This window comes from Alternaria dauci, chromosome 1, assembly GCF_042100115.1.
Source record: "Alternaria dauci strain A2016 chromosome 1, whole genome shotgun sequence".
Classification (NCBI taxonomy): domain Eukaryota; kingdom Fungi; phylum Ascomycota; class Dothideomycetes; order Pleosporales; family Pleosporaceae; genus Alternaria; species Alternaria dauci.
The window spans coordinates 5,363,435-5,387,050 of record NC_091272.1 but is presented as its reverse complement, the minus strand read 5'-3'; the positions used below and the strand labels follow the sequence as shown (position 1 = coordinate 5,387,050).

The 23,616-nt window shown below is 51.4% G+C and overlaps 9 protein-coding genes across 9 annotated transcripts; 2 read left to right on the top strand and 7 right to left on the bottom strand.

Annotated features, from left to right (window-relative positions):
• Positions 1-1,029: 1,029 nt before the first annotated feature.
• On the bottom strand, positions 1,030-1,641 carry ACET3X_001663 (uncharacterized protein; the record flags this gene model as incomplete). The annotated part of the gene is made up of 1 exon (XM_069446979.1): positions 1,030-1,641. One exon carries the CDS (start codon positions 1,639-1,641, stop codon positions 1,030-1,032), a length of 612 nt encoding a protein of 203 aa, XP_069311905.1.
• Positions 1,642-2,616: 975 nt separating this feature from the next.
• ACET3X_001662 (uncharacterized protein) lies at positions 2,617-4,160 on the bottom strand (the record flags this gene model as incomplete). Its single annotated transcript, XM_069446978.1, has 5 exons — positions 2,617-3,009; positions 3,066-3,399; positions 3,450-3,684; positions 3,735-3,858; positions 3,921-4,160. The coding sequence occupies 5 exons, from the start codon at positions 4,158-4,160 to the stop codon at positions 2,617-2,619; spliced, it is 1,326 nt and encodes a 441-aa protein (XP_069311904.1).
• An 835-nt stretch (positions 4,161-4,995) lies between these two features.
• ACET3X_001661 (uncharacterized protein) lies at positions 4,996-6,406 on the bottom strand (the record flags this gene model as incomplete). Its single annotated transcript, XM_069446977.1, has 6 exons — positions 4,996-5,483; positions 5,531-5,595; positions 5,644-5,761; positions 5,818-6,111; positions 6,163-6,235; positions 6,287-6,406. The coding sequence occupies 6 exons, from the start codon at positions 6,404-6,406 to the stop codon at positions 4,996-4,998; spliced, it is 1,158 nt and encodes a 385-aa protein (XP_069311903.1).
• A 3,590-nt stretch (positions 6,407-9,996) lies between these two features.
• ACET3X_001660 (uncharacterized protein) lies at positions 9,997-10,788 on the top strand (the record flags this gene model as incomplete). Its single annotated transcript, XM_069446976.1, has 1 exon — positions 9,997-10,788. The coding sequence occupies one exon, from the start codon at positions 9,997-9,999 to the stop codon at positions 10,786-10,788; it is 792 nt and encodes a 263-aa protein (XP_069311902.1).
• A 65-nt stretch (positions 10,789-10,853) lies between these two features.
• Positions 10,854-11,239, bottom strand: ACET3X_001659 (uncharacterized protein; the record flags this gene model as incomplete). The annotated part of the gene is made up of 2 exons (XM_069446975.1): positions 10,854-11,149; positions 11,209-11,239. 2 exons carry the CDS (start codon positions 11,237-11,239, stop codon positions 10,854-10,856), a joined length of 327 nt encoding a protein of 108 aa, XP_069311901.1.
• A 1,297-nt stretch (positions 11,240-12,536) lies between these two features.
• Positions 12,537-13,541, bottom strand: ACET3X_001658 (uncharacterized protein; the record flags this gene model as incomplete). Its single annotated transcript, XM_069446974.1, has 1 exon — positions 12,537-13,541. One exon carries the CDS (start codon positions 13,539-13,541, stop codon positions 12,537-12,539), a length of 1,005 nt encoding a protein of 334 aa, XP_069311900.1.
• A 2,400-nt stretch (positions 13,542-15,941) lies between these two features.
• On the top strand, positions 15,942-16,830 carry ACET3X_001657 (uncharacterized protein; the record flags this gene model as incomplete). Its single annotated transcript, XM_069446972.1, has 4 exons — positions 15,942-16,133; positions 16,181-16,510; positions 16,563-16,652; positions 16,750-16,830. 4 exons carry the CDS (start codon positions 15,942-15,944, stop codon positions 16,828-16,830), a joined length of 693 nt encoding a protein of 230 aa, XP_069311899.1.
• Positions 16,831-18,324: 1,494 nt separating this feature from the next.
• On the bottom strand, positions 18,325-18,960 carry ACET3X_001656 (uncharacterized protein; the record flags this gene model as incomplete). Its single annotated transcript, XM_069446971.1, has 1 exon — positions 18,325-18,960. One exon carries the CDS (start codon positions 18,958-18,960, stop codon positions 18,325-18,327), a length of 636 nt encoding a protein of 211 aa, XP_069311898.1.
• Positions 18,961-19,828: 868 nt separating this feature from the next.
• On the bottom strand, positions 19,829-22,576 carry ACET3X_001655 (uncharacterized protein; the record flags this gene model as incomplete). Its single annotated transcript, XM_069446970.1, has 1 exon — positions 19,829-22,576. The coding sequence occupies one exon, from the start codon at positions 22,574-22,576 to the stop codon at positions 19,829-19,831; it is 2,748 nt and encodes a 915-aa protein (XP_069311897.1).
• Between the last annotated feature and the right edge of the window lie 1,040 nt (positions 22,577-23,616).

The window sequence follows — 23,616 nt, the reverse complement described above, 5'->3', positions numbered from 1 at the left end:
TCTCGAGACCCCCGACAGATTAGCGCTTGTCCGAGCAGTCTTTGGTATCGCAGCAGGTTTCCTAGGTATCTGTGTCTCACGAGTGAAGAGAAGAAACATGGTGGAAGAGGAAATGAAGGTAATTGTTCTTTCCACACAGTATATCTTACTTGCTGCTTATAACTACTCAGAACTCTCGCTCTTGCTTTCAAAGTATAGCTCCGTATACCGTCGCTGTGACTTTTGCAATCGCGTCCTTCACCAGCACACTAGTCTCCGTTATTTGGTCTACGATACTCCATTACCAATCATCGAAGCGTTGCCGCGCGCCAACAGCCCTGAACGAATACAACACCAAATTCACCTGTACACGCGAACTAGCAGCATGTGTCATGTTACCCGTCATCACGCAACTAGATGATGGCGTGAAAAGACAGGCTTGTGATAAGATAGTAAGCATGCGGTCCAAGAACGCATAACGCAAGGCCTGGAAGCTAACTGTTATGGCAAACAGAAAACCGTTCGATGGCTGCTTGCGCCCATGCTCATACTAGGTTTGGGGTTGGTCATAAGTTATGCTGTCCAGGTCTGGTCTGCTAGGAGACGAGCAGCTTGGGAGAAAAGGGCAGAGGGTAGGATGCATATTTTGGAGAAAGCTGAATGAACACCCGGTACACATCGCGAATTTTGCACCAGGGAGCTCAGAAAGAATCATCTCCACCATGGACTCCCATCGCCAGCCGATTGGAAACTTCACGTATATCGGAAAGCTGTATCATATAGGTCGACTGGTCAGTGTGACTTGCATAGACAAACAAAACCGCACACGCGATGGAAAACTTTTCTGGAAGATCTTGATAAATCTATTTGGAAGTGCTTGCTCGAACCTCTATTTATCCAGCAACCAGCGGCGAGGTAATCTGGTTGTCGTTCAGCTCATCATCGAGTGACGGTTTCGTAGACAGCGGATATATCTACAACCAACTGGAATAGCAATATGTAAAGAGCCTACATTACAATTACTGGGCAGACATATGTCAGAACCATTGATCATGCCATCTGCCCCCTCACCGCACCAGGCAGCGCCAGACTCGAGTGAGTATCCGCCATAAAAGCTGCCGGGTTTGCCTCAATCATGCTGACGTGGAAACCCTCGCCCGAATCCACACCTTCAACCATAACGCCAGTCGTGAAAGGGCCTTGTATACACCCTGCGCTGTTCCTGACTGCTTCGCTTCCTTCCACCGGCTCCGGGTTCGGAAATGAGATTCGGGGTGGTCCACTAGCACCACGTGCGGCCTCGTGTATATGCGTCGCCGTGGTTGCGGGAGAGTCGAATTCGCCTTGGAAGTTGTGCAGCGTGATGTTGTAACAGATCATGTTTGAGGCACTGTTGATGCCAAAGTTAAAGGTGCCGGATGCGCCGGCGAGACCGCCAGTCGGCTCGGTGCCGTTGACGACTTCTTCTGGGACAGCATTGACGAAGTGTGTGGAAGAGAAATGGAAAAGCTGCTGAGCATCGACGACTCCAGCGGCAGCGGCCCCTTCGCCGCCGAGATCGATGGAGAGTTGCAGCTGAACGCGGCCGCTGCTGATGTCGAGTGGCGCAGCGGTCGCGCCGAGCACCAGGCTTGCAATAGTGGCGAAAGCGATGGTATACATTATGGCGTAATATGTTGATATCAGGTTCTCTTCAAAAGTGTGCGGTAAACGTCTTGTTAAAAGAAGGAGACAACAAGAAAGAAGTGAATGAATAAATGAACGGAAGTGAAGAAAGACTGGTCAACAGTGGATTATTCCTGCAGAAATCTTAACGAACCGTTCCGGAACTCTTTATATGCTGTTCAAGTTTTGAAGTTGAAGCGTACGTAGATGCCTTAGCACCAAGGCTTGGTGTTGGCCTGGAAGCGTGTGTCCCGACATTTGAGGCACCTCTGTAACACATGCAGGGTTTCGCACATCTTGGCCAATGCCAACATCCGACGCGGCGCCTTGGGACCACCCCGTATGGACGCAAATTGTAGACACCGAGCCCAGATAGACGACATAATCGCAAAAGCTTTTTACTTGCGCTGCCGTGCGCACGGTTCCGAAAGCCAATAATGAATACCACCGTTTCGCCGCAACTGTTTCTCATCTGCCAAGAGTATAGGCAAAGTCGAAATTCTGGCCTGATTTTTGCCTCAGCCACGTAGGATTGTGTCGTAGGTAGCGTTTTCCCCTTGCTTGACCCTGCTGTGCGGGACTGATTCTTGCGACTAATCGTTGGAGTAGCGATTACAATTTAGTGCCACTCAAAGACGAACGCATTATCTATGATAGACAATATGACGCCCAAATTCAGGTGAACATACCCGAATATTGTGTTAACCAACAACAAAAGCCTTGAGACTGTTGATGGTTGAAGTGCGCGAGAGAGGTTGCGTTAACGGGACAGCTTGCTCGGCTGCACACATGTTGCTGTAACCACTCATAACCCCTGCTGTGCTGTAACGCTCGAAATAGCATACCAAGAAAGAACGAGTGTCAGAAGCTTTGAGTCAAATCCACTCTCACTAATGACTGGTAGACGTATGAATACAACACGTGAAGTGAAAACAACGAAAGTTTGTTTGTACACTATGTCCTCGTGGCCAACTAGATTCCAGCCCCAGCTCCTGGGAATTTTGAAAGCAGGGATCTATCGTACTTTGCAAGCTGTGGGCAACCGAGATCCATAAGGATTGGGTTCAGCGCTTCGGTCAGTTTCTGGACAGCAGCCAGAACATTGCCGAGTAAGCCCTTGAGGATATCCGGAGCGGCAGAGTTGACGGCCTGGAATGCGAAACACATGAGGTTGTTTCCTTGGAGTAATGTCTCAGCATTGAAGACGCCGCCAGTGAGGTCAGCAATATTAACACCAGTAAAGGTATTGGGTTTTCCAGTGTTGCCGCCAATGACAGCCATGTAAGGAAGTGCTTGGAGCGCACCTACAGCTTCGAGAGCGAAGGCTGTGATCCCATAATCGTCACCGATGGCGCGGCGGTACCACTAAGAGTTTGGATTAGCCTATGTAAAAGACTGCGAGGAAGACGCAATGTACATACGTTTTCTGGAATCCTCTCACGACCTGAGGCCCACTTAAAGCTTCCCTTTACTCCAGTGACGCCCTCGAACGACTTGAGCGTCTCGGCGTCAAGGTAGCCTTCTGGGTACTGCGCAGAGTGATTGGCGAAGAAGTTGTAGGTGAAAAGGTATGTCGCAGTGTTGATCGCAAAGTGTGTTACTGGTCCAGCCCAATAATGTCCATTTGTAGCAACAGAATCCTTGTATCGCATGCCACGGAAGGGATGCATGACCGTGAGATCGTAGCCATTAGGACCCACAGGCATGGCAATCAACTGCTCGAACTGTGGGAGATTCAGGGAGACTGGGTCGCCGCTATAGTTGGTTAGTCACATGGCTGCGCAACGGTATAGGGCAAACCATACGTTTTGTAGACATCGCCCCGTGTAGGAGAGCAGTCGGCCTCGAAGCGGTTGTGTGTTCCACTCAACCCTTGTGGCTCTCCGAGCAGACCAAGGCCAGAAGTAAGACCGCCAACTAGTCCACCAAGTAGTCCGCTGCTCTTTGCCTTGCCGCCGATAGAGACTGAGGTAATGTCGCCACCCATGACCGTGGCAAGCACTGACAGGAAGCCAGAGAGTTCAAGACCCATCCCGAACACTATGATGTTGTAAGAAAGCGGACTAATGACGTATCAAAGATGAACGTACCTTCATTCGACGCCAGTGTCAATTGCGTGAGAGTTGCCATTCCATTCCGAGGGAGGTAGCCGTGATTCGCCATGACATTCAGGCCTGGGCATGGTCCACGGAGGTCGTTTGGACCTGGTGCAATCTATGCATCCAGCTGTTAGCACTCCTTGCCCCAGAACCTCCGATATCCGTAACACGACATACATATGCATGCTCGCCAGTAGTGCTGATGCGCTGAGCCTTTGCATTGAACCCAGGCGGTAAAATGCTGGTACCGAGTTGGCGCTTCTTCTGTACCTCTCTTGAGATCGTTGCTGCCAACTCAGTGATCTCCGCGAGCTGTTCAGCACTGATGTCCTTGTTGAGGTTGTTGAGAAGGTTGGCTGGAAAGGCAAATGCAGCCAAGGAAAAGAGGGCAGCGCTGCAGAAGATTGAAGCTTTCATGTCTGCGATCGAGTGTTGGTGAATGCTAAGGAGCGTAGGTGACGGTAAAGAGCGAAGCAAGTTAGTACTCGTAGTCTTATTATACCTGGAGGGTGTGAAGTCGCGATGGCGAACCGCATGGTAGAGTGCCCAATCATCATAAGCTGTGTTAATGCCGGAAGTATAATTCAGGAGTGGCGTGCCTGATCATCGGACGGGTATCGTGGCGTTTGTACGGGCCTACATCATAGCAAACCTTCTGCGCGAGCGTAGAACATTGATTCTATTATTGAAAGGCCGATAGAAGGGCCAAGTAGGATGGATGGAGCGTCAGTGCAGCCTCAAAATCGCGCCTGACATGCTAGACTCTAGAGACACGACCTAGCATGTTCATTGTGGTGTGCCGGAGCATCAAATCTGGGTTGATTGGGCGGGTACATGGTACCGACGTAGTTGATTGAGACAGCGACAGAGCCCCTGATGCGCGCATAGTGCGTCCTGGTGGTCCGGGGATACTAGGCGTTGCTCGAGTGTTGGGCACGCAGTTGCGCTACCTAGGAGTCCGCCGGGTCGTGGAGGCGGGCCTGCAGATCTCCAGATGGCACTAGCCCGAGCGGGCTAAGACACACGGCAGGAGGGCGAATAGGATCGGCACCCAGGTTTTATTTGGAGCTGACGACTTAGGTTCAGGATAAATCGAAGTAGCCAACACGAAATCTATCCGAAATTCGAGGTCACCAGTATGGAAGATGCGCTAGTCCCTACGTGATGCCGAATGTTGGCCAATAATTCGTAATTCGATACTATAGTTGGGACATTGTGAGCGATACCAAGTCGAAGTATCGGACTAACTCCCTCATCCGCTGCTACCATCTGCTGCCGTCTGTGACACGGGATAATTTTTCAAAGGCCAATCCACCGCGTGCATGTGTGCGCATGTTATAGAGTCTGGCAACGACTCGGGAGTCGAAGCTGTAACGCGTCCAGTCTTCTCGTCGACAACAAGATCATTCAACTCTATGGAGCCCTCCTTAGGACCTGGTTTCACAGTATCATCATCTCTGAACAGAGAGTCTGTACTTGTGTTTCCTGTGATGCGTGATGTCTTCTTGCTCAAACGACGTATGTTGTCGCGTGCAAGTGAGCTTGCATTATTCGAAGGATTAGAAGGAGTGCTTCCTGAAGCATGAGATTTCGATCTGCTTCGACTCCATGAGTTGTGGTAGTTTGACATCGCTTCGTTGACGGCTTGCTTGAAGAAGACACGCAGTATGGGAATGGACGTGGCAACGATTGTCATGGCGGACTCTGCTGTCGACCAGATGACGGAGTTGTATGCTTCGTCTGGTTCTGTCAGCGATCGCCACAACCTGATCTTTGACTGGTCTTACATGATAGATCCTGGGTTTGCAGCAGTTCGACATATCTTGCTCGGACAATAGCAGTGGCTCCTGCTCTTCAACTCTGTCAGCACCGCCTTTGTTGTCAATCAAAATCAACTTACAACAGCCCCAAGCTCATCGCTACACCAACTCCAATTTTCTCCGCCATACGCATTTTCAGACTCCACAGGATTTTCCAAGGTAGTAGTGCTAGAGAAATATCCATGATTGCGGCCCATGCTGTGCCCCATATCAGTCGCTTTGGCATAACGGATCACCATAGGATCTCTACGAACCAGCTTGAAACCTCGCGTATTGTACGGAAGGATGTTTGTCGATACATGTGCCAGGTAAGATATCCACGAAGGTTTTAGTCAAAGGCTTGCAAAGGACCCAAGGAAGGACAGCCACCGGTACTGCGAAGACGAACAGGGTAATTATGGCGAACCAGACGTAGGCCCTTAGCCATCCCTCAGTCAATCGGAGCAAGGTGATTCCAAACGAGATTTTGCTCAAGATGATAGCGGTGATAGATGCGGTGAGCGCAGATGCACCATAATACGTGATGCGGTCCAAATGAGAGAAGTCGACTAAATGATGGGTTAGAGGAAGGTACCATCGGGTCTCCTATCGTGTCTTACTGTCAAGTGCGTGCTTTCCGAATCCCAAGTTTATACTTAGTTGGTTCAAGATGAGTTGAATAAGGAGTAAGAACTGAGTTGCGTTAATGACTACTTCTCTGCTTTGAGTGTCGAGATCACTCACCCAACTGACTGCAAGCACGCCGTCATCACACCAAAACTTCTTTTGGTTTTGACGGATGCCGCAGCGAAGAGCGATGAAGAGAAAGGAGACCCCACCAAGCGACCAACAAGTAACGCTCATCAATGGACCATGTGTTTCACTCGGGTCGCTTCTCCAATTGTCGAACTGGGAAGACATCTGTGCGCTCGCGGATGGCCGTATCTTGGATGCCGCTGAATTGCCCGGTGGCTATGATGTGATCCAGCGGGGTCTCGACCAAGAAAACATGTATGCTTTGCGAAACCAGGATTCAATCTATAGGTAAGAGTCCCGTAGATGTCAACTTGTAGGACATAGGCTACAGAATGGAGTAGCGTCCGAGGATCTTCCGTATCTCCACGGTCCGACGAGGTTCTGGCCCGACCCGGCTGTTTGGTCTTGGACGATATGATGGGGGTCAGGTATGCGATCCACTGGAAGTATCTATGCCGAAGCCCATATCGGCATGACAAAAGAGCGGGGTTTTGATGGTGTCCAGCCTCGTCTCGGTGTTAACGTTCCTGGCGCGTAACTTGTGAGCTTACCAGATTCGGGCTGAGACTAGTATTCGGGAAGGCTCAGGTGCGAACAAACCCACCATCATATCCCAGAGTTGGCCAATCGCGGGTTTTGCAACTTCTGCTAGCTTGCGTGAACGACGGCCCGGGCGGAGGGGCCCTCCACTGGTCCGCTTAGCACTCACGCTAGCAACGGGCCCATCTGTGCCGGTAGACGTTCCGCCCTCGATACCGCGACCACGAGTGATGGATGCATGCACTAGTGCCGAAGTGCCATGTAATGCTGTTGCAGATCTCTGCCCTCAAACTGTGTAGGACGGTTTCCATCGCCGCACCAGGATCAGCGCCCAAATTGGATGATGCTCACCCAGTACCCTTACGTCCGATTTAAAGTTTGGTGTATGTCGAGCTAGTAGTGGGCACCCACAGTCTTTCATGAACCCAGACCAGGCACACGTGGATATGTTCCGGGGACGTTGCTTGTCGTCTATACATGGACGCAGGGCGTGGTGCTTGTACCCGGCAGCAATTCAAAGTGAATTGCTATACATGCGTTGTCACAACGTCTGGCGGTCGCTCCGATAGGTGAATACTTGACCGATTTCGATACGCTGACGTCGGGATACTGCAAGTACTATGAACCTAAGGCGCCAGTATCTCATGCTAGTTTTTTTCAATATCACAATGGTAACGTGTCTACGTATGTGCTCGTCGCTGCTAGCTGTACGACTGTTGTACAAAACTTTAGTTGTCAAGACAATAAGCTGTCGGGAAACCGTCACTTACTTTGCGGTCACCAGCGTTCTCAGCAACATCCACGTACACCGCTGTACTTTTACTCTATTCTCGCAGATGACGGTGAATGGTTCGTCATCCCGAAGTTTTGCTGTCGATGCCCCGCACACAGGATGTGTGTTGGAGAGCCTGATACTAGAGCACAGCGGATTCAAGCCCGACTTGACTGTGCTGGTATGGACCTGATCGAGATGCAAGCAGTCTTGTGCAGCTACTGTCGCACGTCCTGCCACAAGTGGATTGACAGATGGACTACCGGTAGTTGCCCGGGTACCTCTGATTGGCCAATACTACTTGCGAAATACTTAGCTGACGAATGGGATTGCGTCTTTCGAGGAAACGCATGAAACGCGGGTGACTGATGCGGAAAGGGGTTACTGTAGTGGCTCCTTCATCTAGACGTTGTGAGGTAGTGCACTGGTGGTGCCGTAGGGTCTATCGAAAGGACTTTGCCGTGCTAATCGGCTGCATGATCAGCGCTTTCAATCTCAGTAGAGATATTTATGTGTCGTAATAGCGCTTCCGTTCTATCACCACAGGAACATATTGGATCTGGGCGGACTCGTACGCGAGTCACTTTGGCGCGTTGGAACACTCAGTATTGGTAATAGAGTTGTTGTTTTTCCCTGGCAAGCGGATTTGAGCGCTTCACTCACCCGCCGGGTATTGGAGATAGAGTTTTGGGTACTTGCATGCGCTGGCCGCGATCACCAGCCAGCTAGCCAGACAGCCGGCCAGGAACGCTGAGATACCTGTCCCATGCATGAAAATCGAAACCTAGTCGTTGCGCGGGTTAGGGATCCTGATCGACATCCGGAAACCGGCGTATGGAAAGGAGAGTAGGTTGGTGAGAGCCCAAGAACCGGATTGAGACAGCTGAACATGGAGGCGGAGTCTTCCGAGCGGCTCGCCTAGCTTCTTCGGTTTCGGGCTCGCACTCTTCTAGATCAACACCATCCCAAGATCTCAATTTACAGCCTCACCGTCCTCATATCCCACCGGCTCCATGCATCCAAGCTAAGGCTCATTCTCATCAGGAACGAATAGCTCTGCCCTGGCGCCGACCCGTCTCATAGAATAGGCTGAGAGGTTCAGAAAAGTTGGAAGGTGTCTTTGAGGGTGGAGGGCGCGGTGTCCAGCTGACAAGTCGCCAAAACTGGCGAATTCAAATGCAATAGTACGCGTCCCCTGGTCGCGCTAGATTGGAAGCTGAGATGGAAATGTGATGGAAAGTTCCTAGGAGCTTGCCGCGCTGTGTCCCTGAACAATTTCCCGAAAACGCGCACGTGGCTGGTCTCCGCACTTGTCTTGGCAGGCCCTGGAGGGGCAAGAGGGGCCTGAACCACGTCATGTTTTACAGCAACTGCTTGTTTCCAGAGGATTGCTTGACGATGTTACCCCGAATGTAGATTACTATGTACGACCGATGAGGTTGCTACAGGAAGTGATGTGCACATGCGGGGTGTCGTGGGGAGCGGTACGCAAACGGCTGGAGCGGAATAAGAGGTGGAGCGAAGCTCCCCCCAGCTTCCTTAACTTCTCTCCATCATAATGGAAACGAAGTCGCGAACGAACCGGATTTCCAAACATTCTACCTCTACAACTACCTCAAAAAGCAATGGAAGAGTGTTGAACGAAGCCGACAGCTTGCTAACGACTTCTTCTTCAACACGACCAATGGCAACCCTGGGAACAGCGATGCAGGGGCCTTCAACTGCTGGCTCATATGACAGATGCTCGGAGTTGTAACTACGCCTATCTATCTCCTGAAAGTCCATGGTTCTCGGACATTAATATGATGGCCAACCACGATAAAACGCTCCGGATCCGAGCTGTATGCCTGGACGATGGAGATGGAAGACAGGGGTATTACATTCAGGCAGTGAGTATCAACGGGCAGGAGTGGAACAAGAACTGGTTCGAGCATGAAGACGCCGGAGGTATCATGACCGAGGGCGGCGAGATTGTATTCAAGCTTGGAGAGCAACAGAGGGTGTGGGAGTCGGGTGATGTTCCGCCCAGTCTAGGACACCAGGTGGTGGACGTCGGAGAGGGCGCACAGTTCTCCAAGAAAGCACAACGTAGGACTCTGCCAGCAGCTAGCAGTTGTTGGAAACTTGGTAAGATGCAGAGTTGACTTGGGACGGTGGTGTGATGTGGGGGACAGGACAAGTCGCGGTCTTGGCAAATGATAGATTCCGAGGTTTGTACCGTAGATGCAGTACGTCACGCCGGGCTTTCCGTCTGTCCACACCCTCGATCAACACGACAGCATGCTTGGCGCAACACAGCCCCCCAGATCTCCGCCCGCGCAATATCGCGAAGACGGCCAGCCCGACTGAACAGAATCCTTCGCGCATCGTGTTAGTCATCGCAAACATGTCTCGTCCAAACGTCTCCGCGCCCATCCCCTCCTACGAAGAGGCCGTCGTCGCGCCTCCACCCCCGCCAGCGACCGCATCTCGAAGCTCATCTGAGCCCGAAGCTGCCGAACAGCTTCCTCTCGATGCAGTGCCACCGCCCATGGTCATCCCACCGTCGCCCCCGCCAGAACTGCCACCAGCGTACGCTGTCGTGGACGAAAAAGCCACGACTTTTACCATCTACGGTACCTTCATCCATACCCCGAATGCGCCCGCCTACCAGATATCCTCCCTCCTCGACGCACGAGTCAACAGGCTCCGCATACGACGTCTACGTGCAGAGGAAATCACGTTACTGCAATCCGGCGCACCGTCGGTTACCTTCGATAACAGCAGCGTCCTCTATGAGGCACACGACCCGCCCTTCCTTGTCAACGAGTACTACATCAAAGGCAGGGCGGGCAGCACACTGCCCGGCGCTCTACAACTTCGCTTCGGATTGCGTCGATGGCACGTCGTACACATACCCACGCAGGGCGATCGACCCAACGAGATTATGACTTGTGGGAAGCCAGGCGGGTTTACGAAGGCGCTTAAGCAGAGGAAGAATGAGCTTGAACCTAGTCAGTGGAAAGACAGCGAGGGTCACGTCATCGCCACGGAAGTGCTCAAGATGGGCCCAGGCGGCAAGATGCCGACTATTGAGTTGAGAGACCATCTGGATCAAACATGTAGGGAGTTGGTCTTGGCGCTTTGGGTCACTCGGCTCTGGGCCGCTTTTGGAGCAGGCAGCGGATATGTCCCTTGAGACTATCGTCATCAAGGCCGTTTTATTCATTGTTGGATCGCCATCCTCGACTATCAAGCAACGCTCTACTCGCTACGAACGACCCTCTTGAATCCCTGCTGCGCAACCTGCTCCTGCGCCGCCGCAATCACAGCGTCAGCGTTGGGGTCAGTGAAGCCACAGCCAGTCTTTCCGTTCTGCAGGCTCGCTGCTTCGGCAGAGCATACACCGTCGCCGGTAGCTGCGACTTGACTGCAGCAGGCGGAGCTGCAGTCGGCGTCCGAAACGCATCCGCCCGTGATGAACTGGGAACCGTTTCCGGCACCGACGTTCCTGGCGCCCGCGTTGTTGGGTGTTACTTGGGCCATGGAGATGGCGGCCACTGGTCAGGGTCAATACACTGCATCTCCGAGTTCTGGGTCATCTTGGACTGGGACTTACAGGCGAAAAAGGTGGCGATGGTGAAACGCATGTTGGTGGTTTGAAGAAATTGGGTACGGAAGATGTTGTTGGAAAGTAGAGAATGTATGTACTTGGAACGAATGACACCAGGTCAGTTTTGCAGTCGCAGACGCAAAGAGAATGGAATTGAAGAGTGATTGTCGGAGTGAAAAGTATTGCTTGCTTGATGGTCTCTCCACATGGTGCGCGACGTAGGCTTTTTATGCCTGAGGAACTGAATCCCCAGGTCCATCTAGCCACGCGCTCACAGTGCATAGAGTCATGCTATCTGGTACTGTGAAGCTGTCACTGTATGATCGCCTCGTCGCCTGCACTTGTAGGCGTCGGCTGTCTGGCGCAAGTACCTATAACATCGGCACGTATACTGTGCATTATTCATGCTGTGGCTTCCTCGATGGAACTGGGGTATCCACACACGCTTCGATCACACACTCGAGCCTACCAGCAGCTGCAATGCTGTGGCGCATGGGCCTTGTTGTATCGTCACAGGACCTGTTTCAGACTGGTTCACGTGATTGGGGTACATGCGGGCTGTGTCAGATGTGTCAGACGTCTTGGCAACAAGTTTGACGTTGGAATTTGATTGGGAGCATAGCGATTGATTCTGTCGAACATGCTGTGTAAGTTGATGAGGTGGATATGAGGAGATGGTGTGAGAGTGTGCAATGTGTGTTTCTATTCGACAACCTAGCATGCAAGAGTCATCCACCAACGAGTGGACGGGATCATCCAAGAAACATGCTGCTCCAGGGGTATCTTTTCGTGAGCATATGCCTTGTTACACAGCATTCAATATAGGCTAAATGTAAGATCAATTTCCGAGACGCGTTAATAATGGAGCGCGCTGGTTTGGCGGTTTCAATATCTGGGTTGCTGTTCAGGCAAGGAACAAAACTGCTACTTCTGCTCCCTCACCATTATGAGTTTAGAGCATGCGGACTCAGTAACTCTCAAAGCTCCTTTCACAGCACCTCCGCAGCATCTCTCACCGTACGCTGCACCTCGTCATTTGCAGCTGATCAGTTCTTGTCAGATTCGTTGCAGCCGCCGATTTCCAGATCGACCTCTCTTCCAGCATTTTGGGACACACTGCTGTTGTGTGTTGTGAGTGCAAGTACTACCTGCAAATTATGCGCTTGTTTTGACAACTCGACACAGACTTGGTGAACCTGAGTACGACAGCAAATAGAAAAAGTTTGGTATGAAGCGAGATTGTCTCTATCTGTTGTTTGAGAACGACAACAACAGCTGCAAACCGAAAGGTATGCATCAATTACGACGACATTCACGCGACACAGTGGACATCTCTACCAGAACTCCATAACAACATACCACCGGATCACACTGCCAATCAAGAAAGCCCAGCTGCCTGCCATCAAGGCAATAGCTGCGTTCCTTTCACCTTCTTCTTGCGTCTCACCACTCTGAAACAGGAAGAAACCAGACAACATAAAGCCGAACCCACCCATCGCATTCAGGAATGCGCTCTGCCAATCGGGATCAAAGAACTTGGGCTTGTACCAGCGCTCTTGTTCATACACCGCCAACATGGCATTTGCGCCTAGGAAGAGGGCGCCATGTATAACCTGCGGCCCGAAGACGATGAGTCCAAAAAAGGGATCCTCTTCTGAGACGAGCCCAGGAAATTCGACGATGCCGGCAAACATGAAGATAACACCACCAAAGAGAACGATAAGACCTGCCTGGAAGGCCAAGTTGTTCTTCGCCATATCCCAAACCTTTATCCAAGAAGGTATCCACTTGAACTCAGGCGTGCCAAGCAGCGCTGGACGATATTTGACCTTCTCAGGATCCCATTTCGACGTCTCGAGTGTGCCGCGGTCCGCATTCAGGGCGCTAAAGGTGTCGAAGATGCCCGCCACGAAGAAGAAGATCGATCCAATCAATACCGTGGTAGGGATAGCGACTGTCTCCGCGGTTTCGAAATCGGCGGATGGTGTAATGTAAGGCAGCAGCTCGAAGAAAGCGTTGATGACGAGATCGATCGAGCCAACAAGGAAGATGATTGCGACGAGGTAGATGGGGTCACGGTAAGGGAATACCGTAAACATGGTCTTGAGCCGTACCCTTATAGAGTTGTTCTTGTCCCATTTCATGAACGATGTGTTTCCGACGTAGCACTCGTCGATATACTCCTGGTCGCTGTCGGCGTTGTTCTCAATGTCAAAGACGATGGGTTGTGCAGTGCGCTCCGCTTGGCATTTCTCGCGATGTTCGACATGGTCGACGTGTACAAAAGATTCGAGTTTCTCGGTTGAGGCAGGGCGCGGCTGAAGATCAGTTGCCAGCATATCTGAAATGCTGGATGGGCGAGGTGTCAGGCTCATCCGCGCCTGGCGGATGTAGGAAGCACGGATAGTTGCTGAGGCGTTCATGTTAGGCCACAATAGCAGTAACGACTGGATATTAGGAATTAGAAGTTACAATGATTTGTACTGAAAGCAACAGGAGAGAGACGTAGATATTGAGACGTCAAGGCCATGCAAAAGCAATCACATGCAATAGACCTTTATGGGGTTCGTTCGTACGCGGCCTAATCAAACGCCGCTTGGCTATCGCAGTGTTGATCTCCAGCCCAGACACCAAAGCCCAAGACTTTACATGTCTGACACATGAGCTTCGTCATGCTTTCGACGAATAAATGCTAACAGTTGATGCAGTTAAGCTCAACCAAGCTTTTCTGAAGGGATGCTTGTTTCTTTCAAACTTTGAAAAGGGGTCAATATTGCGTGGCGTCGTTCCGGATGGCGGAGTGCCGCTACGTGTGTGTGGCAGTGACCTGCTCGGAATCAGAGATGTTTGTTTCAGTATGTGCGTGAGACAACGTTCAGCCCAAAATAGGGGCGACTAAACTGAACGAGCTCGGATCGCTGGAAAGCGCCGCTCGGACCGAAAATCGTCAGGCACTAGCGCAGTGCGTGTCTCCATCCTGGAGGGCGATCTGAAGGAACAGCTGACTGAATCATAAGCAAAGACCAGAGCCAGCGTGAAGAAAGCAGGCAACAGAGGACCATATACGGTGCTGTGAAATTGAAGAGCAGAACCAATCTAATCGTTGGAATTCTCCTTCTGCTCAAGCGATACAATCAGGGGAAGAGTATGATGTCGTCGGTGAAGAGTATGTCCAAGTCGTTTTGGTATGTCTGTACGAGAGAGGACTGTGCCAGTTGGGGTGCCACAGAAGTTTGCTGACCGGCAGTTACCGCAGACGTCTGCGCGTCTCTGGGATGTCGAAACGTTCGGGCATTCTGTACTAATCAACGAGGAAACGCACAGCATGATGGCTGAAGGTACGTTCTGCGTGATACGAAGATCCGGTCTTATTGATGTTCATGGAGAAGCTGTCGGGGAACCTTGGAGAGTAGAAAGCACCCCATGACGGTGCTGACATCATCCGCTAGGCGAGACCAAGAAGCCGCGCCTCATGATCTGCCCCGGTCCACCTTCCATCGTTCCCACCCCGTTAACACGTTTCAATCCAACGTTGCACAAATCGACACACAATGGCGACATAGCACAGGATCTTCGTCTTATGTCTCTTCCACTGCTACCGACTTCGAGCATGTCAATATCTAGTCTTGTATTGGGCCTGATACGGGAATAGGTAACTTATCTACTTCAAACCATGACCTATGAGGCGTGAGCAATCTAAGCGCCCTGCCAAGTGTTTGATGCCTGAGAAGGATGAGATAGCTAGGCCTGGGGTGGGTTCTGCACGAAGGCCTAAGAAAAGACAAGCGACGCGACGCGGCAACGACACAACACCCGAATTGACATCGATTGACTAGATTGGTATCCTTGCGATTTTCGGAGGTTGTGTTCTCGCTTCCTGCTCAAGTACCAACATCCGAAAGCAATATGATAACCAGTAGCAGGTCAAAGGCACAGAAGCCGAGCACACTCTGTATACCAACATTGGCACCGAGCCTTGAGCACAGCGACCAACATCTGTTCCATGAAGCGCACCTGCCGTGCTCCTGTCACGCGAATATCTTCGACTCTATACATCAATACAAGACATTACGTGATTTAGTGCCTTTGTACCGTTCGCAAGTGTTCATGCGCGTCTCCATTGAGGGCGCGGGAGGGTGGCGCCGCGCCCTAACGCGCACACCCGCCGGGAGGAACACGCTGCATGTCAGCCGCGCCCGTCAGCAGTACCTAGGTATCTACAAATCATCGCAAGCGCCTGTCCACCCCAAGATTAGGTGCATGGTGCAGCGTTCCCCAGTAGAATATGCACTTACCAGAGCACGACAGCACGCTATTCCGGAAACTCGGCCTTGGTACCGCAGACAGCAAGCTGGATACGACATGCTGGTATTTAGCCAGTTTGGACCCGCGATAGCTTGGGAACAACTGCCGAACCACATGTCGTAATAAGTTATCTCGGGACCATCTATTCGCAGTATTCTGGGATCGATCGCCTGGTGTACTGTTTTTGGCCTGAAACTGTTGGTCGGGCGTCCTACAGATACCCTGGGCACCCTGAAGCATACGCATGGCCTTTCTTCAGTAATGTCCTGCACATCATCTGTCTAGCCAGCTACATTATCTCTTCTTCATATCATTTTCTTTTGTCATGCTTACGCTGTTACGGGGTGCAGACATCTGATAACTTTACTATTTCCTTATCGTTTCCTCTTGGGTCGGTTTCGTGAGCATTCGAGTTTGTTTTCTCTACTCCGATTATGAAGCTACCACTTGCATACATCTCCACTAGAAGCACGTCAAATGGCGGGTTGGACAGGGCAGACACCATCAGGATTGTGTCATGGACCGTTCTTGTCATCACACTTATCGCCTTTGGTGCACGCCAAATCATCAAAGGCTTTGTCTTTCGCAAAGTCACGATTGATGATCTTTTCATATTCCTAGCATTCGTAAGCAACAGAGCACACTCTTTTTTATTGTATATTAATTCACACAGTCATTTGGAATCGGTCTTTCAGCAACGACTGTCATTTCATCATTCGAGGGCCTCGGCACCGCTGGCCCTTTAACGCTCGATCAAACCGACTTGCTGATGAGAGGCTATTATGCGTCCGAGATTTTTTATATTGCAGCCATCGGCTTCGCGAAACTATCAATTTTGGTGTTGTTCTACAACATTGTCATACTGCAGCGCATCATCCGCCGAATCGTAATGGCTTTCGGCATTTTGGTGTCAGCTTGGACGATAGCATCAGTCACGGCGACCGCATTCCAGTGCGAGCTCCCTCAGCCATGGGATATCACGAGCCCGCGATGCTCTAATCAAGTAAGTAACACAGGTTACTCAGTTTACATACAACCGAGGCTAATCGAAACAGCACGCTTTCTGGATTGTCTATTGCATAGTCGACATGTCAACAGAGGTCGCCATCGTTGTGTTTTCCGTATACCTCGTGGCATATCTTCAAGTACGTCTTTTACGGAAATTCGCCATCTTCGCATGCTTTGCGCCGCGCATGGTTGTTCTGAGCGTGGCTCTCGTTCGCCTAATCTTGCTATACCCAGTCGTACCGTCCAGCTATTCTCAATACCGGCTTTGGATTCCGGCAGTCATGTCACAAGGTCATGTATGCCTCAGCATCATGACTGCAAGTATCCCATACATGGTTCCTTTCTTCAAGAATCTAGACGGTAGTTTGCGAGAGACTCATCCTACGAAGAGCCGGCTTCATTCCATTGATGAGGAAATGGGGAGATCAAAGTCATCGCTGTGGTTCCGCCGACACAACAAGACGAAAGATCTGGGTACCTGGGGTTCGTCTGAAGATGCAGGTATTCAATACCATCATGTACCGCAAGTGTCGCCTTATCTCCCTACCCCGAGGTCTTTGTCGCCCTTGTCGCCTACAAAACCACACACTCCGCTCGGCAGGCAAGCCAGTGTACGCGGCCTGAATATCTATATACCATGTCGAGATCCTCAGCGGCAACGAAGCATGGATTGGGCAAGTCCGCGAACAGAAAGCTCGGGCGCACTGTCTCCATCGTGCGCCTCGCCGCAAGCTTTGCTCCTACAATCGTTCATCCCTTCCAGGAAGGCACCCAGTCCACCGTCAAGAATCCACAGCCCCATGCCAACTTCCTCAAGTTCATGCTATTCTAGTCGCACTCCGACGCCGGCTTTGACCGTACCGTACACGCAACACTTTTCGCTGTTTCCACCTGACCGCTCCTCTTCTGCTTCATCGCAACCCCTGAAGAGCCCATATTTGAAATCTGGCGTACCGCCCATTCGATCAATGCAATCACAACCAGCGTCTGTGGTCACAAAGTCGCCAGATCTATCATTTCCTAGGAGCCCCTCCGGTCTCGACGCGCTGCCAGTACATTCGTCCAGTTGTGTACAACCCCCGAAACTTAGTACTACACCGCATCTCCAGACGCCACCACCAATCATCCTACAAGAAGGAAGAGGTTTCAGACCAGGTTCCATACAAGATTTAACATCACCGATGGGTGCAGCCATCAACGGCTGGTTCAGCAGCGCGAAAACAAAAGACCCCTTGCCTCTGCCTTCGCCTATAGACGCATCACCACGTCACCGGTCACTGGTCGATACATATGAGTTATCATCAATGCCCTCAGTCGATACACCGAGATCACCACCTCAGACTCATATGCATTCACATGCTCGAGGGGACATAGCATGGGACTCACCTATCTCACCCAACGATACACTACTCGGCACGCAAAATCCTAGATCGCAGACGATTCCTCATGTGTATGACGCGCGACATAGTCCAAGGATTGTCTTCCAAAATCCTTCGTAGTTGAATTTCGCGATTCTCGTCTTGTACTGACTTTTGTATTTATCCTGGGTGGCGTTTTGGGCGCAAGAATGGGTTGCTTTGAACGCTGTATCCCTGTGGTACGATGCATGAGTTGCATGAAAAGCTGTATAACATGTATTTGTATTATTTAGTCACGAGTCTCGATGAACGCATGAGATTGAGGTCATTCAGGGTTTTATGCCAGATGATGTGTCTTGTTGCTCCGGTTGACTATATATGGGATGTCTATGGAGGGTTCGTCATGTGTCAATGAGTATGACGGATGACAGCACACCGTACTTTTCCTACCTCAAAACTCCCTCTTGACATGCCACATATCCCACGGCGCCTGCCATCCCTTCAAGATTTGCACAGCCTCCTTATACTCGTCTGTCTTAAGCACATCCTCAAAATACTGCATACCCTCCCATCCTCTCGCCACAAAAAAGCATTTGGCCTTCTTCACATCCTTATGCTCCTGTTCTTCCAACACCCAACCATACGTCACACCGCCATTGCCCTTGATAACCTTACTGCAAATATCATCAAACTTCTGAAAATCCTTCTCAATCTCATCCCGAAACTCCTTCGTAACCTTACTCGCCGGAAAGTAAATCTGCACAAACTCGACCAAAGGTGAGGACAAAGGGCCGCCATTGTCAAAAGCCGACTGTCCATCTTTGAACGAGACGTGGAACATCTTCTCCGGGTTTCCGAGCGTTTTGATAACGGTTTCGCGGTACTTTTCTGCTTCTTTGGAGGATTCGGCTTTGGGGTCGTGCCATTCTGAGGTCAGCTGTAGGTTGCGCTTGTCTTGGGTTTGGGTTCCTAGGACGTAGTTTTCGGGGGCTTTGGCGCCTTTGAGGGCTTTGACGGCTGCGTTGGCTTGGTCGTCGGCTTTGGAAACTGAGGGCGCACGGAAGTGGATTATTTGCGTTACTGTCATGATGTCGGATTGCGCGTTGGATGAGACGGGTAGGCTGGTTGGCGAGTGGTATTGAGGTGCAATGAAGCCAACACAATTGATTTCAGTGTTAGGCGTGGTCGCAATTGATGTGTCAACGTTGCTTTTGCTGGATACTCGCGCATGATGTCAGTATTCGGCTTCCGAGATCAGGTATTATATGTCATCAACCACTCCATGGCGTGCCATCAGCCACATCGGCGTGCAGCAGTGTGCACGCCTGAGACGTAGAGTGGGTACACGCTTCGGCGTTTGGCACGTTACTGGATAATCGTCTGGCAGGTGCAGCTTGCGGGGTAAAAGTGCGCCTGGGCACTCCTCTACCCATACTGCATCGTACAACGAATGACAAATGCGAAAAAGCCGAGCCGAAGTCATAATGAGTCTGCGGTGCACTGGTACAATTAGAAGCAACTGCCAACGTTCGCTAGTATTACTGAGTCCAGTATAGAACGATGACGATTTAGGGGCTACGGAAGCAAGTTCACGCCATATCGGATTCGGCAACGCATCCTCTGACAGCCGTCACATGATGTCTCCTTATCTTGGGCGAGAAATCAGAAGGCTCAGCCCAAGAGCGGCGAGGATAGTAATACATTATGAGAATCGTGTCTATGTCTAGATCATAGCTCCGCAGAAGCTGCCCTAAACACGAAAAAAATACAACCCAAACTCCTGCAAATGCTCGACTCGCTTGCTTCGAAAATACAACAACAGATGGAAACGCGTTCTGGAATATTCTATGAATGAGGTTTTTTTTTGCCATGCAGGAAAAACCGTCTTGTCCTTGACCAATCGGTAAGGCGACAGCAACGGACATATGCAAGAGGCGGGTAGCGCACAGCTTCGCCTAGAAGCTGAACAATCCCGACCTCCTCTTACCCAACGGATAGACGATGAGCGCGGCCAAGAACAGGCCTACAGTGATACCAATCGCAATCTGGACAACTGAGAAACCGACGTTCAGAGCGATGGAGTTGATGCTTGCGCTGCTGCCTACATCGGCACTGCTAATTGTCGTAGCGTTGCCGGTGCTGTTGCGCACGATCTGGTCGGCTGAAATCAGGCCCGATACGAGGGAACCTTGGACACTCAGTCCTGATGGAACTTGCACGAAGATAGCCGGCAACATGGCAGCTGCGGCAAGCCCGTACCCGATTTTCCTGGTGTGTGGCGTAAAGTCGCTGACTGAGCTGGCGCGCGACGTGTGGCCACTGCTGTTGTGCGTTGGGTCATAAGCTGATCGCTCAACCTTGTGCGTACGGATGGGTCCATGGCTCTTCCTGCGATACAACTTTCGCAATTTGACGAAATGGGGTCGCATCTTGTTCTCCCACATGTCTAAGCTCCAGTTTTCAATGTGACGACCAAAACGCGCATGAGCGTTGGCGGCGATACCGATACCCAGTGCTCCGAGCGTGTTGCTGACTTGTGCGTTGCTCTTGAAGTATTTTGAGCTTTGGAAGTTGATGACCCAGCCGATGAAAGCGATGACAGTCATGGAAGGCATCTGCTTGTACTTGGCCTGGTTAACAATCTGGAGACAGATTGCAAACGCAGGTACAAAGAGGTAGTAGAAGTTGGTTGACATTGGATCGTGGCACGTCGTCCGCGAGGTTGCATTGTGGTCCATCATGCCGTATAGTACAGTACCGATCGTGATACCGAACCCAAGGAAGAGAGAGTATATGATGGCATACACCATGCGTACAGATCCAGCAACAATGTGCTTACTCTGCAGCTCTAGTGACGCACAAAGCACCATGAAACCGGGTAGAATGAGGGCAATACTGGACTGAGCCATAGCGCTGAAGCAGAAGATCTCTTTACCGTCGTGGCGAATGGATCCCAGAGCACGCGCAGCAAAGCTGGTGATGACTGATGCTCCAATCTCGAAAACGTTGCTGATAAGGTCGTTTCCAGGTGCGACGACAAGTTGGAGCCATCCGATGACGCATCCCAGGAGGAAGCAGAAGGGCAGGTCGATAAATCGAGCTTGGAACGCGAAAGGTCCGACAGTCGCAGAAGCTAAGCCATACATCGGCACCCGAAGCCACCTGTTGAACTTGTCTTTGCGCGCCATGATAGCGTCTAGTCGCGGTGTAGCCTCTTCCACGCCGATCCTATCGTGGACCACGTCCTTGTAGATCTCGTGCACATCTCGCAATTTGCCAAGATCAACGCCCTGGGCAGTTCGAACCAATTTGACCTCGCTGGTGTGAACTGAGGAGTCGTCAAATGCAATAATCATGCAACCAGGCATGTAAAGGAATTGTGCTTCGATCTCCAAGACTCGAGACGACATGTTTAAGTACTCTTCCAGTCGATGAGTCGGAGCTCCGTACATCATAAGCGCTTTGCACAGCTTGCGCAGATAGTTCTGACGCGCAAGTGTACCAGCGAGATGAATCTTGATCTTGATCTCCTCCTCCTTCCTCTTGTTCTTCTTGAAGGGAAGTATAGACTCATCGGACTTGGAACGCTTGCCCATGCCAGGGCGGGCCGTCTTCTTGTATTGTTGATCAAACTCCTGACCCAGCTCTTGTTGCGCAGGTGCAGTAAAGCTGTAAGCTGAGGATCCGACAAGCTGCGAGATGGATGTTGCTGACTGGTTGGTGTGATGGCTTCGGAACCAGGGACGGCCTCCGCGTGGGGTCGAGTAGCCAGAGGCAGGCGGCGATGGGTTTGGGGAGTTGGCCGCTGTTGAAGCTCCGCTGAACGTACCGGTACTGAGAGTTCGATGGTGAGCGGGGCGGCGTGACGATGATGGTGGTGCTGCACTAGAAGACATCTTCAGAAGAGTACCCAACACTCCCGTTCGATATTTAGTTGGACGAACGACATGCTCGTCTTCGACATCAATAGCATCTGGTGTCACTTGGCCTGACGCGAGCGGCGCCTCAGTATGATACAAATCTTCCGCCGTCAATGCAGGCTGGCCATTGGCAGCTCGCACCGTGTGTTGACGGAGAAGCATAGATGCACGCTTCATGAACCTGGGGTCGTCATCGTCATCATCAGTAGTATCGCCCACCGATTCATATCGCTTTGAAAGGCTCTGAAGTTCGACCGGTGGAGACGCGAGCTCGTTGGAGTTGCGTCGCGATATTGGGGCGGAGTAAGTGCCGACAGACTTGGACAATCTCGCTGCGCGGCGTTGAGCAGCAAGCCCTGATCTCTCCTTGAGGTCATGGCCAACCGAAGGTGTCGTCGACGCATTGTCGTCGAATGGGTTTGGTTGATCGTTGAGATAGAATTCCGGAGGTGGCGTTCGGGGACCTGGTTTCCGGATAGCTGGGCGAGGCTTCTGTACGTCTTTTGGAGCAGCGATTGGTTCCTGTATGACTTCTTCTGGTAGATGCTCGTCCCCGAGAGCTAGACGTAGCGAAGCACGGATCTTCTGGAGATCATCATGTGATACATCCGATCGCTCGAGGGGCGTGGTATGCCCTCCAGAGCCTGTGTCTTCGGGTGATTGTGCTGAGCGTACGGGGTGTTCTGCATGCCATCCAACACGTTTCCTACCAGGAGTGGCGGACATCTGGTCCTCGGGTTCGAAGTTGGCCTGACGAGACGGGCCATCTTGAAAGGGGTTCATGATGATATTGTATTCTTTTGGGCACCACTATCGGACGGCTAGTTGGGCACGCCAGGAGTAGCCAGTGCGCTCGCAATAATTAACAACGCACCGACTTCCGCGACTAGTTGTGGATAACGCTGCACGTGGTGAATCTGATTTGTGCGCTAAAGTGCCGGTAGTTCTGAATAGGCAGGCTGATACTTGGGACCGTTCATGCACCTAACGGTGGATGTTTGAAGGATCGTGAATCCGAAGGAACGCGCAGGGTATGAATAGACGGCGTCGTCTGTGTATTGCAGATGCCTGGAGTGATGGAAAATAGATTGGTAGAAACGAGGACTCAAGAATAATGATGTCGTTGACTTGAGCTGCTGGTCTGAATCGCGATGGAAAGTGGGCAGTCTCAATGTTGTGTGTGCGTGGGATTGATAAGAACCACTAGTGCGGGTATACTGCACGCGGTCCCGAACGTCACTCACAGAGTTCTCAAACTCTGTAGTGGCGTGCCGACCCAATTTTCCTAGTCGAAACGCCGCGGCCAGAAGGTTCGGTGTTGGGTTCGTCAGCTTAGCAGTCGGAGGGTGGAGCGGAAGTTGCAGGGGACATGGAACGTCGGGAGCGCCAAAATCAGCGGCAGGCACCAGAATCGTAGCCCAAAAATCCAGAACCTTGATCGCTGCAGCGGGAGTGGCTGCACTGGCCTTGCAAGTATTTTAGGGAACCCGCGAGGTCCGATGGTGAAGAGCCGCAAGTGCGCCGAAAGTCTTATGAGTATGAAAATGCCTGCATTCGCCGGAGACGCAGAGATTTTTGAATGCCGTCGAGACTCGGCGTAGCCCGACTTTCATAGCAAGTTCCCGCCAGCAGGATTGCACAATGTTTGATGAAGCTCTTGACTGACGACACTGGACGGAGCGCGGACACCGCTTCAGCCAAGATGTGCAGTCATCGATACCCAGGTCGGCTGTCGGTGCAGCTAGAAAAGTGGACATGGCCGTGCCAAAGCTTGGGATCAGTCTGGTTGAGGGAAACCGAGATAAGGAGACTGTGGGTATAAC